The 16230-nt window shown below is 38.2% G+C and overlaps 4 protein-coding genes across 5 annotated transcripts; 2 read left to right on the forward strand and 2 right to left on the reverse strand.

Moving 5' to 3' along the window:
- LOC140772003 (uncharacterized) lies at positions 1 to 2539 on the forward strand. The gene is made up of 4 exons (XM_073113881.1): positions 1 to 160; positions 1288 to 1716; positions 1795 to 1986; positions 2311 to 2539. Exons 1-4 carry the CDS (start codon positions 155 to 157, stop codon positions 2341 to 2343), a joined length of 660 nt encoding a protein of 219 aa, XP_072969982.1. The 5' UTR covers positions 1 to 154; the 3' UTR covers positions 2344 to 2539.
- Positions 2540 to 2895: 356 nt separating this feature from the next.
- Positions 2896 to 6133, reverse strand: LOC140772002 (oleoyl-acyl carrier protein thioesterase, chloroplastic-like). The gene is made up of 7 exons (XM_073113880.1): positions 5732 to 6133; positions 4996 to 5129; positions 4803 to 4916; positions 4104 to 4199; positions 3594 to 3681; positions 3440 to 3508; positions 2896 to 3333 (listed from the first exon to the last, which is right to left on the reverse strand). Exons 1-7 carry the CDS (start codon positions 6053 to 6055, stop codon positions 3079 to 3081), a joined length of 1080 nt encoding a protein of 359 aa, XP_072969981.1. The 5' UTR covers positions 6056 to 6133; the 3' UTR covers positions 2896 to 3078.
- Positions 6134 to 10110: 3977 nt separating this feature from the next.
- Positions 10111 to 13253, forward strand: LOC140772001 (uncharacterized). Of its 2 annotated transcripts, none has more exons than XM_073113878.1 (12): positions 10111 to 10186; positions 10314 to 10415; positions 10587 to 10670; positions 10780 to 10898; positions 10977 to 11078; positions 11458 to 11574; positions 11686 to 11751; positions 12023 to 12089; positions 12207 to 12260; positions 12340 to 12429; positions 12530 to 12589; positions 12782 to 13253. In XM_073113878.1, exons 1-12 carry the CDS (start codon positions 10115 to 10117, stop codon positions 12992 to 12994), a joined length of 1146 nt encoding a protein of 381 aa, XP_072969979.1. In that variant the 5' UTR covers positions 10111 to 10114; the 3' UTR covers positions 12995 to 13253. The 2 variants fall into 2 exon arrangements, with proteins under 2 accessions (XP_072969979.1, XP_072969980.1); XM_073113879.1 differs by having other exon boundaries at positions 12530 to 12574.
- Positions 13254 to 14384: 1131 nt separating this feature from the next.
- On the reverse strand, positions 14385 to 16162 carry LOC140772454 (auxin efflux carrier component 5-like). Its single transcript, XM_073114528.1, has 5 exons — positions 15309 to 16162; positions 15116 to 15201; positions 14850 to 15007; positions 14641 to 14717; positions 14385 to 14487 (listed from the first exon to the last, which is right to left on the reverse strand). Exons 1-5 carry the CDS (start codon positions 16088 to 16090, stop codon positions 14418 to 14420), a joined length of 1173 nt encoding a protein of 390 aa, XP_072970629.1. The 5' UTR covers positions 16091 to 16162; the 3' UTR covers positions 14385 to 14417.
- Between the last annotated feature and the right edge of the window lie 68 nt (positions 16163 to 16230).

The raw sequence follows: 16230 nt of genomic DNA on the forward strand, positions 1-16230 counted from the left end.
AAGGTCAAAGATGATTAGTCTCTCTCTCTCTCTCTCTCTCTCTCTCTCTCTCTCTCTGGTATACGTTCTTTAGGGGAAGAAAGGAAAGGAGATGTTTTGAAGCGGAAGGAAGCCGCCTTTAGCACTGCAAAGGAGACTAATTGCTCTCATTGAAATGGCAGTAAGTTTTCTTGTTTCCTTTTGATTTGGGTTTGCTTTGATTTACCACTATTATTAGTAGGAAATGAGAAAATTTGCATCTTTGGTCAGCTCTTGGTGTTGCGGTACTCATTTGTTTGGGCGTCTTAGTGTTAGGAGATTGTTGTGTTCTTTGTCGTTTTTAGGTTGGATATGATTATTCATTGATGTTTTATTAGAGAGTTGTTCCTGTTTACCTTGTTTCTTGGAGAAGATGGGTGGGAATTTTAAGGTTCGGACAACTAGGTCTTGGTTTTGCATGATCTGGTCTTTTTTGTGATCATTCTGTGGAATTATTAACCTTGAATTTAGCTGTAGCTTTCATGAAATAGAGGTTCCTATGTGGGCTTCTGGAGTAGAATTTATGAGGTTTGTAAGATTGAGCTTGTTCTTATCTTTTCTTTTTCTTTTTTCTGTATATTTATATCATGATTGTCTCTTATGAGAGATTTTGTTAAGAATCTAGCTCTTATTTGCATGGAGTGAAAGTCCGGTTAATTCAATTGGATTGTTGTGGTACCTTCTTTGATGAATGAGCCTTCAGTTCAGTTTGGCAAAGAGGTTGGAACTTTGGATGGTTCAAAAGTATTTATTATGTGTGAGCTTCTCTACTTTTTAGTGAATTACTTCATAAAGCTGATGCCAAATAGGTAGACATGCTTAATGCTTATGGTTATGGTTTCCAATAAATAATAGAGAAGAAGAAGAAGAAGATATGCAGTAGTACAAAGGAACGAATAGTGAAAAATTTGTGGAGGTATTAATGATCTTTGCTGCTTTATTATTTTCCAAATGGTAATAATTTTGTAACGCTTTCCTGACTATTTCTTGGGTGCATGTTTTACGAAAATGTTTTGATAGCTTTTCTCGTGATGTTGTTTGGATGATTCTGGGTTAACTACAACCTTGCAAATTGTTGATGGCATCTATTCTTAGGACTAGAGGAATGTCACAAATAAGCATGTTCCGAATGTCTTCTCTGGTCATCTTCTCTGTTCTTATATTTTGAAGTTTTGTTTTGAAGTAGTAGTAAGAATATGTTATTTCATTCAATGCTAATGTTCCTAAATTTGCCGATTGAGAGTGATGACAATATTCCTCATTGCACAGTCTTTTGCCAATGCACACAAGGGTGGAACTGAAGGAAAAACAATAAATCCCACTGATCCAAAAGCATTTTCTAAAGACATACCATCAGCTCATGCCCCTGATCCTGAGGCACCGAAGATCAAGAATGTGACAAGTGGAGAAACTGATGTAATGGCTCAAAACCCTCCCACAGATTCATCTGATCATGGTCGTGGAGATCGACGTAATTCAGGTGATCCACCAAGGAGAGCAGGCAAGGTAAGTGGCGGATCTGATCACAGTGTTGAACAATCTCCGCTTCACCCTCACCACCAGGTGAGAGCTGCAAGAAAAAGTGGAGCATCCTCTCCTTTCAGGGAAGGAAAAGGTTCAACTGATCATAGACATGGGGTTGGTTCAAAAGCTGCAGGCAGATCCAGGATAAAGACTGGTGGTAAAGGCGACGAATCAGTAAGTCATTTCCCTAACCGATAGTAGTTTTGCATTAGTATGAACATTGATATGTAACGTTTCTTTGTAAATCCACAGCCTGACACAGGATCAGCTGTGCCCAAGTTTGGTGAATGGGATGAAAAGGATCCTTCTGCTGCTGATAACTACACTGGCATATTTAACAAAGTGAGGGACGAGAAGCGTGCCGGAACAACAAAAAGTCCCATGATCACTGATGACAATAAATATCTGTATGGTTCCAAGCAACAGGGCAACCGTGATTCCTCGGTGAGTAGTTGCTTTTATGATATCAGCAAGAGATTTACTAAGATCTTGATCAAATTCTCAACTTCTGGACCTTCATATACTGAATTTACTAGCAGTGAACATTGTCATTCTATTATAAGTTTTAGATGATAAACCCACTATTTCTTAGAACTTGAGTGCCACATGTTTGTTATTGATAGACTTGCTTTCTTAGGTTCCGATTAGTGCAAACTTGGTTATTGAGCTGAAAGGAATATCCTCTTCTTGCAAAGTATGGCAACATAATTGCCACCATTGGCATGAAAGTTTTTTAATTTCTTACTCTTTCCTTCTCTTTTCTTACAGCGCTGTTCCTGCCTCGGTTGGTGGAAAAAATGATGGCTATTTCTGAGGTATATACGAAGCTCCGGTTCTGTACATATAATATGAAAGATATTTACGCAATCTGTGTCTGTTTGAAAGGGATGTCCTCTCTCCTCTGTCTTCATTTCTCTTCTTGTGGTAATAATTGAATACTTCTTGCTGTACAATGGCTGATGTTGTGAAGCAATTTTATGCTACATGGCATGGTTCATTTCTCGCATGTCTTCTTTTAGCTTCATTTTATAAACTGATCCGAGATTTTGAACGCCACACCAACTCAAAAGTCTTGATGCTGTTCTATCAAACCTGGGAAATTTTGCAAGCCTAGATTAAAACCAGGAGATGGTTTTAAGCTTATAAGATAATTTAAATCTTTTCTTGAAAAGAGAACTCCTATCAAATCCACGATTCTTTCTTCTTCATTGCAAACAAAGACTACCTCAAAGACATGAGTGTTTACTATTCATTGCACACAAACTTCATATCTTAATCATATTTCCAAATAATCCCTGTGAAGTCGACCTTGAGCGTCTGGTTCTTAATAAAGATATCAGAGTGACACGGCAGTTATTGCAAAGGAATCAAGACCGATTAAGTAAATAGTTCAATGCATCCTAACGTTCCAGATTTCTAGCATTCCTGGAAAAAAAAAACAAATCTAAGGAATGCCAATAGGCCCAATACTAAAGAACAGAACAATGGAGAAAGAAAACATAAGTAATCGTCTTCGACTTTCGACAATAAATTATCTCATCTAACCAACTTCCTCCACTCCGTGCGTCCTCGATTTAGTTCTAGTCCAGTGCCTGACAATCCCAAGAAATGTAGAAACTGGCGGTGCTCTTGTTCTTGATGCTTTGCGATTGCAGAACCATTTGTGCCATCATCATCAGTTAACTCTTGGCTTGTGAGAGAGTCGACCATGTCATCATGCTGGCATTCTCGCCTGTAGTCCAGGGTGATCGTTTGGAGCTCATGGGTGTCGATAATATCTTGAGGCATACTCTATCATCAAGAGTGTCAAATTATAACGAGTTAACATGATGTTAGAATGAAAGAGAAGGGATTAGATGAGAAGTCAAAATGAAAAAAAAATGGTGCTTTTACATACTTCAAGGACCCATCCAATGTAAGTGACGTTATTAACATGTTGATTCATGTCAAAGTCAGCTCTTCTAGGCTGCAAATTTCCAAGATTGCATTAAAAGTCAGCAGAAATCGAACATGAAGTCGTAATTGCTACAGTACAATGAGGAAAAGCATACCCCAAGTCCCAGTCGTGAATATTGGGCAGGATTTTCAAGCTTGGGAATTTTCTTCAAGCTCCCATTATTCTCTTCTGGAAATGCTAATCTGCATTGCAGCAATATCTTGTTAAGGTTAATCTTTGACAATACTAGTATTCTGATGATGAAACCCAGCAGAATTGTTGGAATACATCCAATTCAACGTATTCATAAAAGAAGAGGAGGTTGACTAAGATAAACAATAATGCATATCGAGAATTACAAGGTTTAGGTTGATCCTAAGCTAATCAAGAGTTACAATGACAAACTTTGACTACAACTCTGAAGCAGTCCGAATTAACAAAAGCTTAATACAACATGATCTGATGCGGCAATTCCATAACTCTTGTAATCTAACTATATTCTCTTCTTTTACCCTTTTAAAGGGGAAAATTATCAAAATGGATTCTACTGTATTGCCTCCTAGAAAAAGTGCGCCTATTTAAGAAGGAAAACAACAAGTGCAACAATCAGAGAGCTATGACTTACCTAAGAGTTCGTGGGCAGAAGACAAGATATTCTTCCCTCACTTCATCACTTACTCGTTGAAGTTTGCGAGTATCTTGGTTCATCATCACCCACTTGCTGTTACATAATTAACATAAACACAGCATAATCAATGACTGTAGGAACAAGAAAGAAGAAACCAAAGAGAAAAACTAGCTCCTATTTTTATGATATCTCAACAATCAAGAACTTTAAAGAGGTACTCCGCATGTATCAACCTTATTAAGCCCTCAACTGTTATTCGAGCTTATTCATCATAGAAGGATCACCAAACTGTTATAGTTGATGATGTGTTTGGTTATGTACATGTAAAGTAAACTAAAAACTGCCTAGGCAAACTCAACTAACGACCAGCAAACCTAGTGCTCACTGATAAGTACCTTCTTCCAGAACAAACTTGATCTTCATCATAAATAAAAAATTTTGAATGCCCACTTTCTCAATGCTTAATCATTAAAACAAATACAACTTCGTTCTAAAATTGTCCTTAACATGATAATTTTACTCCATATTGTATTCTTGTTTAATACCAATCAGTAGACTGCCTGCCAGTCTGCCACTGACTGGTTAATGATTCAGCAGTGAATTGGGCTTAGATGGCCAATCTGCCAGATCTTCCAACTAAGTTTATCTGCATTCCATATTCTGTATGAAGATACTAAAATTAGAGAAAGAAAATACCTAGTAGCTCTACCAATAACCTCAGAAGTAGCCAAATCCTTGATGATCCAGTCACGCCTAGTGCCGATCCTTCCTTCTCCCTGGCACCATGTTTCAATCTCGACAACATCTCCCCTGACAAAAGCATGAAGTAGTTTTCAGGCAAATTGCTGAAAATTAGATGAAAAGCACACAAATGAGCACAGAGACCCACCAAGCTGGATATTTGTATATCTCAATATGCATACGAGAAGTAACCCAGATTAAGCGAAGTTTTCTCATGGTAGGGGTCGTAGCGAATCCATCTGTGGAGAATCCAACACTCTGTGCATGGTTACATCCAACTTCCTGCATTCATAACAAAGAGGCATTCATTTGTTTCTTTCCCCTCCTTAAACAATATAGTAAGCTTAATTTACTCTTTTAGCAACGTAGCCCATCTATAAGTAGTAATGTACTTAAGAATCAACAACTGCGTGCAAAATAATAGCAGAGGAGAACCCAGTAAACAAAATTACCAATTAAGTTTATAAAAAATAGTAGGAAAAAAAAAAACAAACAGCATGACAATATCACACAAAAGTCCACTCAAATCACCACCACAGATTTGGAGGAGAATGGAAAAGATTATAAATTAACGCCACATTATCCACACCTCAAATCTTAGATCCGGAAAGGAAAAGATAAAAAAAACATTTAAAAACTGAAGGGGGCAAATAAAATGGATCATTCGCTATCCATCTCATAAGGAGATCCAACAGCCAAATATTACACGGCTCTGAATGAAAAACCCAGGCTTGACGAAGAATAAAATAATCCCTTAAAAGCTAAATCCAAATAATAAAATGCCTCAACTTTGCACGAAAAATCCCAAATCTGAGAGAACCCATTTCGATTCAGATCGGATCAAGTACGAAACCGAAGGAACTGTGGGATTTCTGTCTCCAAACCTGCAAGAGATTCGCGATGGTCTCGACGGTGGCGGTCTTATTGATGCCCACCTCGTAGCACCGCACTATGAAGCTCTCCTTGTACGACAGCCCGTCCTCCACCAGGCTCCCAAGCCGGAGCCTCTCGGCCAACCCCTTCCCCCCTCCGGATACGGCGGCCGCCGCTTCCTCCACCCCAGATACGGCGGAGTTGGCTCCGACGCAGCGGACCGCCGCCGCCCATCTCTTCCGCCCGACGGCGACGGTCGACGGCAACAACCTCCATTGCGCTGCCGCCGCCTCCCGGCAAGGCATCGGCCCCGCCGGCGTGTGAACCCTCAGCATCTCCGACCGCTTTAAGATTCGCGCTCGGGTGCGGGTGCTCAGGCTCAGCCCCCGTCGTCGGTGCGGCTAAGCCAGCGAGACTTTATAACCCCATGTCGATAGGATCGATGGGGTCGTCGTATGAAAAGCCCTCTGATGTCCTTCAAATATCGACACCGCCACTGCTTTTTTAAAGAGGCTTCCGTCCAATGGATCTAATCTCTCCAACAATCTGATGGACGGATTCGGAAGAGGCACGCACGTGTCATGCGAAGCAGCTCTCAGGGCTCCTGTGGCAATCCAATGGACCTCACTACGGACACGTTGGATTAGTGACGTGTCATCAGAATCCATCACTTATGTGGCAAGATCTCAAAGCCTAATCAGTATGTTAACACACCTAAATATGCCTCCTCTATTTAAGAATTTATATCATTAATGACTTGGATTTTTGATATGACTTAGGTTGCAAATAAAAATAAAAAATTAAACCAAAAAAAAAAAACATGGGTAATTGGGAGTGGAATTTTCTTCTCTCACGCAATTTGCAAGTCAAGCCAACTATTTGGTGGAAATTACTAAAACAAAAACATGGCCAAACTCAAGATAGTCAAGTGTAGTAGTCTAAAACCTAAATCTAATCAAAATTCCCTACCAAATGTTAGATAGCAAGTGGAGAAATTCCCACGGAGGTGAGAAAAAGCTGGCTCTCTGAAAGCGCCACTTTGTTAGTGGTGGGCGCCACCACCCTGACATAATGGGCTTCGGCCCAACAAGCCCAAATAGTCTATTTCGATTTGGGCCCTAATTGTTTCCCCAAGCCCATTACTTCCTCTGAAGAAGAAATTCACAAAAACACCCATGTTTTAATTTTATTATTATTAACACCTTAACCCTATCAATATTATCATCATCATTTAAACCTGTAATTTTCTTTTACTGTCTCAAAAATACCCTGATGTTAGGTCTTTTTAATAGACAACTGTCATATGGATGCAAAATGATCTTAAAAATATTGGATAAGTTTTTTTTAATTAAGATAAAATAAGATAGAAACCAGATTTTAAGATTAAATTAGGAGTAATTAGATTTTTATTTTCAAAGCTGTGTCATTACGATACAATTAATTCATAATGGAGGACGATAATAAAGTATTTAATAGATTTCCCAATGTTGATCTCATGAGGCTAAAAAAGAAAAAAGAAAAAAGAGAGTAATAAAAGTTAGAATTATCTTATATATTAAAAGGTTTTACTTGAAAGAACTCGGTCGTTTGTGGATTATTTTTCTCTTTGATGAGGAGATCAACAAATTCCTTATTAAGATCTAATAAGCATTGACAAATATAAGATAATCCAAAGATTAAAATAAAGAGATCAAATGGGCCCACAACAATAGCAAATGAGACCCATCCTTATCAAGCATCTTGGGCTCGGCCATATTCTTTGACCTTCATTTGATTTCATATTTTTTTTTTAATATCACCAAGAGAGATGAGAAAATACACCGGAAACTCTAGATGTGACAATCTTGTATTTAGTTATATAGTCTTATATATTATTATTTTTGTCCCTCTTGACAATCTGTATAAAACTACTATTTATAATCCCATATTTTAGATCATTTTATATCATCCTGAATAAACTTCTTCCCCTTATTATCTTTCAAAAATAAAATTAAAATTCTACGGCAAGAACTTGAAATCCACGGCTGAAGACGTGCTCTCCCCCACGATTTGACATTAAGTTCTATCAATTTTCCTCTCTCTATATAATAATATATATTTCTCAATAGAGGCCGGTTTTTGAAGCAGGGCTACCTTAGTCCTCATAGATCATTAAAGACATACTAACATTTCAATCACACACATAATAATAATTTTAATTATATTTTGATCCATAATAAATTTTATTCTACTCACAGATCAAAATCACCAAATCTAGCGTAGCCTGTGAGTTTGTGACCCAACGAGTTGGATCTAGTCAACACATTACGGCCTAAACTAATCAAAAGTCACTTAAGAGGTCCTTACAAGTGTAGGGCTATCTTTCAGTTAGGACCCCCTTTTTTTTTTTATTCAAAATGATTGGTTTACAGTAGAATTTATTTATCCAAAAGCCAATAGTATCGAGCAAGAAAGAATGGCGTCCAAGTGCTCAAAAGCCTTTCCTCCTTTCTACTCTACAATGCTCGAGTTGCTTAACATCAAAAGGAGTTTGCTATTTTCTTGTTAACTCCTCCCATTACTTGCATATTACTGCAGCTTGGGGTAGTCGGTTGATGGATCGATGTGAAATTAATTAAATGTTCCGAGAATGTTAGTATTAATAGCACGACGGTTGGCATATTGCTCGTGTAATTAATACGAATTCAAATTCTAAAATCCGGTAAGTTTGGAAGTTAAATAAGTTGAATTAAAAGTCTTCCGATACCGATTAGGCTGTTATAGATAATAGATTAGACCGGTCCTTATTCGAGTACTATTCTGATCCCGAATAAGAATAGGAATAAGAGACGCCACTCTTTTATCATGCCTCCACTCTCCGAAGCCGGCGCTGATAATTTAAGGATAAATATCCCTCAATCCGAGTTCATGCAGAAAACAACACCACCATAAACTCCATACGTCAGCTTCTGGGTCCCACCTCTATACTAATAAAAAGAACACGAGCCTCTTCTCTCGTTCCCTCTCTGTCTCTGTTTTGGAAACGGAAAGCTTTATTTATAGTCCCTTCATCTCTTCTTCTTTGAACTCCTCCAAGCGTAGACTCCCTTTTGTAACCGAAGTTTTAGCAAACATTGTAATTTTCTTCCTCTTCGTAGGAGGACAACTCTATTTAAGCCCTGCTCTTCTTCTTCTTCTCCTCCTCCTCCTCCTCCATATTCGAGTACTGGCCTTCCGGTTCCTGAAGCTTTCTCGGCCATGGTGAGCGTTTTGATTTCATCTAGCTTTGCTTCTTCTGAGTTTTGCATTGGTGGGGCTTGTTCGTGGATTTGACTTGGGTTCTGTTCAAAATTTGATATTTTCTAGTGGGGAATTAATTTTCGGTTTCTGGGTTTCCTCTGTTTCGTATTTTTTGATGGGAAATTCATAGAAGATGAAGGAATCGATTTGTATGAGCTTTTCCTTCATGTGGAAAGATATGGGTCTTCTTTCTGTGATTGCTTTGCGGTTACTCTTCCGAATCTACACTGAATTCTGACTTTGGTAGGTGTAGGTCTCTTGTATCAATGTTTGGTAATTTTGTTTTATGATTTAATCCCAGTTTTCAAGAAACATTTGCTTACTCGATCAAGAATTTGAGATAACTTGACAACTTGGAAAGCATATACTTGGAGAATGATTTGTTGTAATTATTTAACATAATTCAAATGGTGTTGGCAATAATAGGAGATGGAAACTGGCTCTAGTGTTCCTTTCTTGCACATTGTAATCTAAATTTGAAAACATAATAAAAAATATTTCCCAAGTTGATTAGTTTGCTTTATTTTGAGTTTTACGTGCTAAATTTTTCCATATGTCCTAATGTTTCTTGCAGGGTACTCTGCTAACGGATCTTTTAAATAAGAGATTAAATGCTTGCAACCTCTTCTTTGCTGCCCTTGTTGTTATTTTCTTTCTGGGGATTGACATAATCAAAAATGTTTCCAATGAGGTAGGTCAATCTATAAATTTATTTCATCTGTAAAGAGAATAAATTGTCCAAATTCTACTATATAGAATGCTCAGCTGTTTATAATGGTATTTGTAGAAGTATTCTGTTGTTTTGCAACTCTATCAGTTTCAGCTATAAATTTGATATATGTGGAATTGTCTGGCAATTATATCCATAAAACCCATGTTAGCAAGCTACACCACATGACATGCTATATGCACAGTGGGCAGGTTTAGATTAACTAAATAGTGCAGATGATGCTCATGACATATAACAATGCACACTCGTATTGTTTCACCTTTTTGTCTTCCTCTTAATTTCCATGCATTCTGTTTCTTTAGTAATGGTGAGTGTCTTCCTTTTGCTTTCTATCAATAATTACTTATGAGAATATTTGTTGTCTTTAATTTTGCAGAAAATACTAATGCGGCAACTAACCCACCCTGTACAAATTCCGACAGCTGATTTACAGAGCAATGAAATTGGTAACTGCAAGGTTGTTTCTTATAAGCAACTATCATTGTGACTACTTCCATGATAATATAATATGTTTGTGAAGTCTGTTTCTGATTATAAGCAACTATCATTGTATTTACTACTTTATGGGTTTTATGGGCTTTCAGAATCAATGTAAGCCTTTAGGAAGTGAACTATTACCAAAAGGCATTGTCAGCCAAACGTCGAATTTGGAAATGCAGCCCCTGTGGGGTTCTCCAGAAAGAACGGTATGTGAATTATGTCTATTGGAGAAATCTACTTGTGAGATGTCTCTACACTTATCATTCTCTATTTGTATTTCTACATATGTAATGTTATGTGGCTGTTGATTTTCTATCTGTAGACCTCTAGAAACGTTTATTATCTTATGTGATGTTATGTGGATTCATTGATTGCAGGATAAAGCCAATCCATCAAAGAGCTTACTGGCAATTCCTGTTGGAATAAAGCAAAAGGAAGTCGTGGATAAAATTGTTTCAAAGGTATGCAATATTTACGAATACGTTTCATTGTTTTTTCTAGTTAAATTCCTTCTCTGGTGTTCAATGTAAGATAAATATAATGTTTGATTCTTTTATCTGTTTATTTCAGTTCCCTCTCACTGAATTCACTATTATGCTATTTCACTATGATGGTGCTGTGGATGAGTGGAGAGATTTGGAATGGGCTAACAGTGCCCTACACATTTCCGCGATCAACCAGACAAAATGGTAATATAATTTGTGCATAAATTTTTGTAATATAAGTCCTTGGATGAAATCTCATGTTAAAAGGTATATGCTTTGCAGGTGGTTTGCTAAGCGTTTTCTGCACCCGGACATAGTTGCTGAGTATGATTATATATTCCTCTGGGATGAGGATCTTGGAGTCGAGAATTTTCATCCTGCAAAGTAAATCCATAATTTCTTAACAGTACAATATTTTGCATGCCCTCTTTTATTTTCTTCATTTAATGGATCAAAACTTTTCATTTGAGTTAATGTAGTTCTTGTTGAAGTGCTCGTCTTGTTTTCTTTGTTTCTGTTAACATGAAGTTGTGCTGTTTTCCATTGAATATGTGATCTCCCTTCTACACCTACTCTTTGGTTTGAACTTCTACTTGACGTCGTCACTTTGTGACGGTGGTTGTTTGAAGTCATAATAAGTTCCATTTCTTTCTTCAGTGGAAGTTAGAAGCTTTTCCATGGAATTAGTCATTTCTCTGAAATCTCAAATTTCTTATTGTTATTTTCATGCTACTCATATCTTTAACTAGCAAGATTCTTGCAGATACTTATCGATCGTTAAAAGGGAGGGGCTGGAGATATCACAGCCTGCATTGGACACTGAAAAATCTCAGATTCACCATGGAATCACTGCTCGTTGGAAGAAAGGAGAAGTACACAGGTTATTTCCTTTTCAAGAATGCATAGTTTTCATCTTTTGAATTCATTTGGACAAGGATTGAGACCTCTGTTTCCTAATGCTAACAACTCCAATAAACTATTGCATAAACAGAAGATTTTACAAGTCAAATGGTGGCGGGAGATGTAATGAGAATAGCACTGCCCCTCCATGCACAGGGTAAGGTGGCACCCCTTTCACACGAACAGGGTTGTTCCATCGAGCACTACTCGCTACCACATTATCTATTGCTCATTTTTAATCATGCCTCCAAAGCTATGGAGTAACATGTATTTATCCTGAATCCAGAAGTGGTTCCGGTAATAAGAATTACCGGAAAGTGGCGTCTTTAAATATAAGAAGAGAAAGGCATATTATGCTGCTTTTACTTCAGCTGTAGCTTTAGCTTCTCTGAACTTATTTAGACCTCAGCTAATGCATGTCTTTGCAGGTGGGTGGAAATGATGGCTCCTGTCTTCTCAAAATCTTCTTGGCGTTGTGTGTGGCATATGATTCAGGTCCGATCTCAATTGTTAAGCTTTTGTTTTTCCTCGATCGTATATAGATGCATGCATACTTTTTTCTGCCAACGTAGAAAATTAAGTTCCTGAATATATCTTATCCTTTCAATGCAGAATGACTTGATTTATGGATGGGGTATGGACTATAAATTCGGTTATTGTGCTCAGGTAGGATATCATCAATCAAATTTTATATGGTATCTCTACATTCCTCGACAAGTGAGAAATCTAATATTCCTTTGTGCAGGGTGATCGGAGCTTAAATGTTGGGGTGGTGGATAGTGAATATATAGTTCACAAGGGAATCCCTTCTCTTGGTGGCTTAAATGAGAGCAAGGTAAGCCCTGTCTATAAGAAGAGTTCCATCTGAAACCTCCAATATTGCAAATGTTGTAGTTTGTTAATTTCGTCATTTGAATTTTATGTTTGACCTGCAGGCTCAACATGGATCACCAGTCAGTAAAGATGGAGATAGATTTGCTGTAAGAATGACAAAAGTATAGTGCTCTATATTCTATAATCTTTGTTCTGATTGCATGTTCATATCGCATGATTAAGTCATAAGAACTTTGAGCTGCCAATTAAAGTCGGTATAAACATAGTGAAAAGATCAATAAAAGAATCCTTGTGAACTATCTCGGCATGCAGTGGCTCTAAAATCTAAATAACTGATTTGAGATGTTTTGCAGGTGAGACAGCGGTCGTTTGCTGAATGGAAGATCTTTGACAAGAGATGGCAAAATGCGGCGGCAGATGACAAGTGCTGGACTGACCGATATCCGGCACCAGAGAAGCCGTCGTGGCACAGTAGATTCAATCTTTTCCATCTGATATCTTTTTCAGCTCCTGTATCACAATCTCAAACAAACTCTCAGACAAAGGCACCTGAACATTCAACTTGAGGGATAGCTCTGCGGCACGTATAAATTCAGTGCAAAACGAGGATACTAACTGCATGCTGCTGGCTTTACAGCATCAACAAACAGAACAGTCATTTGTGTGCATAAAAGTTCCACAAAAGTTTTGCAGTAACTACAATTGTATAGCCCCCCCATCCTTTCTCAAATCAAAGAAAAGTATATTACGTTTTGTAACAAAGGTCATGCAATTTTGAAAATTTATTTGTTTCTCTCTATAAATTGTTCTCAGTCAGTCAGTCGGTCAGTGTACATTCGTTGGAGTGGTGGTTCTTTTGGATCAGTGATATAATATCAAGTTCTTCCTCTTGAAGCCATCAATCATATTAATATGAAGCATATTTTGGAATTATTTTTTTTACTTTTGGTATATCTTGTCCTCTTTTCAACACTATTCAAGTTCAAGCTGGTTTTTCTCCTTGGCGTGGCCTCCATTATAATTTACACTGCAAGAGATCCAATCTGTTAGGCAAGAAATCATTCTCACATCTATATTTTTACTCCATTTAAATTGTTTGGTATTTCTCAATCATATATCGACGTGAAAAATACTAGTTTATAGTCGATCCGTTGACCGTGAAAAATACTAGTTTCTTTTTCTACTGCTTAATCATATATCCTATTAGTCTAATTTATTCTATAAAGAGATGAGTCTATCTTACTTTATCATCGATTAGCATACATGTTAATTATCGAATCATATTATTTATAGCTATTAAATGGTAATTATCTCATAAATATTATTCAACCGTCACCATTTGTTCAACTGGTTTTGTTGAACCAATGACATCATAATAAGAATGTCTTTGGTTCAAATATGAATATAGCATATTTATTAAGATGGTCAAAAATTTTAAACACAAATATGACTCATTTATTAAATATTTTTTTATATTATAAAAAGACTAATCGGATTATAAATAAATTAACAAGATCATAAATAAGTTAATTAAGTCATAAATCACTTAGAAGTCATAAATGAACTAATGGGTCATCAAGTTGAGGTAATAAATACAAAAAACATTTCAATTTAACAATTGAGTTAAACTAAACTCAAACCTACTTAAAGTAAGTCAAATTTTCCGCCACTCTTAATATAACCCAATTAATAAACTGCTCAGATTTAATATACTAAGTTGTTAAATAGGTAAGTCATGTTGGTGTTAGCCTGAACTTGATCCAATCTGAATGGACATAGAATCCAATACAACCCTGGAATTAATACAGTGTGGCCTCCGATTAAAATTTAAATAGCAAGAAATCCAATCTGTTTATGAGGTAAAACTCATTGCACTTCTGCATCAAGGAATACACAGTCGCATCATCTCTTGGAAGAGGCCAATATGAATATTGGATGTGTTCTAGAATATAGGGAAAATAATAATAATAATACTACATATGCCAGTGTTCATAAGAAGCCTAAAATTACAAAATATGCCACTAGCACCGGCAAGGAAACGAGCATCCCGAAAATGACCCTGCATAATTAACCAACAAATTTTTGAGTCTCAAATTAAGAATTCAAAATAATAATAATAATAATAATAATAATAATAATAATAATATTATTATTATTATTATTATTATTATTATTATTATTATTATTTATGTGATCTATTAAATCAACTTACGCAGTGCTAAGCACATCAGCGTGCAATCCATAGTCCCTCGCTAAGACAAATGAGGTAATAGATTGAGGTAGTGCAGCCTGCAAAATATTTAACAATGTAAAGGTAATTAATAAATCCCTTTCCTCATTTGTGAACCATTCAATTCAACTCCATGTACTTTTAACTACGGACTGTGATAATTAAATATTGCAGATGGAACTTATGATCACCTGTAGGATCACCACACGGAGAACGTCGCCACGAAGACCGACGGCGGCGGCACAGACCGCCGTGAACGCAGGGCCGACGATGAATTTGAGTACCATGGCAATCACGGTGGACCTCGGGCCGCAGGTGATGATCTTATCTTGCAGTGCCATGAATTGACCTACACCAAGAACAGCACACAAGTTTATAAGTAGCTACGCCTAAACTTAATGATAGTTTGATGATGTATGGAAGTGATCAAAGAAGAATATGAATCACACATACTGACCCATGCTAAACATAGCAGCCGCTGTCCCAGCCTTGGACATGATCGACACTGAGCCCTCTATGATGGTTGGCATTTCAAAATGCCACCTATAGATTAGATTAATTATCAGTACTGAGTTAGTTCACGAGGGTATATATATAGATATATACATAGTTTGTCTGGCATTGTTCAGATTAAGAAGTTTGAAGATTACCTATTTGCAACCAACGCCCATGTAATCCCTATAATGCTGGCATAGAAATTCGGATTAAGCGCGAGCTTGAGACAGACGACCTTCGTCGACTCCAAGGACGACAAGCACCGGCTAACGACTATCCCTCCCACGTCGATGACGACGTCCTCCCCCTTCGCCGTCGAGTCCGAGGACGAGGAGGACGACGCCGACCTAGTCCGGCCCAACGACGGCCACGACTCCCACGACCCCGTCGACACCGTTGATATCTCCGACGACGCCGTCGACTCGGCCGACTCCGAATCCGAGTCCGAATCAACTCCCTTGCTCCACGCCTGCATCAGCTCGTACATAATCAACAGCAGCGGCAGCCACAGAACGGATTGCACCACCGAGAGCTGCACCACCAGATCCTGCGCCCAGCCCCCGTACATGGCGTTCGCCAGCGGCACGCCGACGACCAACGGACTGGTGAGCGTGGCGAGAGAGAAGCTAGTGATGAACCAGCGAGAGCTCCCTTTGCTGGTGCACTTGGCCCAAACAGCCAAGGCTAGCACTGTGATCAACTTCGAGAGGGCGTCGGCGGCGATCACGCGGTAGTTCATATCGAAGGGGTTGGTGTGGATGGTGAAGTCGAAGGCGAAGAAGGGGAGCAAGAAGAAGACGACGAAGAGGCTGATCCCGTCGCACTGCTCGGGCGTGAACTTCTTCCACCACCGCACCGAGCCGTAGCCGAGCCCCAGGGGGGCGTAGAGCGGCGCCATGGGCACCAACCCCTTGTAAATAACCCCCCACACTGCCATCCTCACCAATCTCTTCTACAATGTAATAATATATGCTATTATGATAGTTTGGCCGGGACCTAGATAGGCAACTCCAACTTCGTTCGGACATGTAGAATTAAGTTTTGGCAGGTCATTGTCCGATTAATTATCGGTCAAAC

The sequence above is a fragment of the Typha angustifolia genome, chromosome 12 (assembly GCF_048772165.1).
Source record: "Typha angustifolia cultivar Huaian chromosome 12, ASM4877216v1, whole genome shotgun sequence".
Classification (NCBI taxonomy): domain Eukaryota; kingdom Viridiplantae; phylum Streptophyta; class Magnoliopsida; order Poales; family Typhaceae; genus Typha; species Typha angustifolia.

Excerpts from the sequence above, each read along its gene's own strand:
- LOC140772003 (XM_073113881.1), top strand. Across the intron at positions 1,717-1,794 it reads GTGGTAAAGGCGACGAATCA|CCTGACACAGGATCAGCTGT; the intron begins GTAAGTCATTTC and ends GTAAATCCACAG. Across the intron at positions 1,987-2,310 it reads AGGGCAACCGTGATTCCTCG|CGCTGTTCCTGCCTCGGTTG; the intron begins GTGAGTAGTTGC and ends CTTTTCTTACAG.
- LOC140772002 (XM_073113880.1), bottom strand. The coding sequence starts at position 6,055 with ATGCTGAGGGTTCACACGCCGGCGGGGCCGATGCCTTGCCGGGAGGCG. Across the intron at positions 3,682-4,103 it reads TTCTGCCCACGAACTCTTAG|ATTAGCATTTCCAGAAGAGA; the intron begins GTAAGTCATAGC and ends GCTGCAATGCAG. Across the intron at positions 3,509-3,593 it reads ATTCACGACTGGGACTTGGG|CCTAGAAGAGCTGACTTTGA; the intron begins GTATGCTTTTCC and ends GGAAATTTGCAG.
- LOC140772454 (XM_073114528.1), bottom strand. The coding sequence starts at position 16,090 with ATGGCAGTGTGGGGGGTTATTTACAAGGGGTTGGTGCCCATGGCGCCG. Across the intron at positions 15,202-15,308 it reads TGGGCGTTGGTTGCAAATAG|GTGGCATTTTGAAATGCCAA; the intron begins GTAATCTTCAAA and ends TCTAATCTATAG. Across the intron at positions 14,488-14,640 it reads GCTGATGTGCTTAGCACTGC|GGTCATTTTCGGGATGCTCG; the intron begins GTAAGTTGATTT and ends TTAATTATGCAG.
- LOC140772001 (XM_073113878.1), top strand. The coding sequence starts at position 10,115 with ATGCGGCAACTAACCCACCCTGTACAAATTCCGACAGCTGATTTACAG. Across the intron at positions 11,752-12,022 it reads ACTGCCCCTCCATGCACAGG|GTGGGTGGAAATGATGGCTC; the intron begins GTAAGGTGGCAC and ends ATGTCTTTGCAG. Across the intron at positions 12,261-12,339 it reads AATTCGGTTATTGTGCTCAG|GGTGATCGGAGCTTAAATGT; the intron begins GTAGGATATCAT and ends TCCTTTGTGCAG.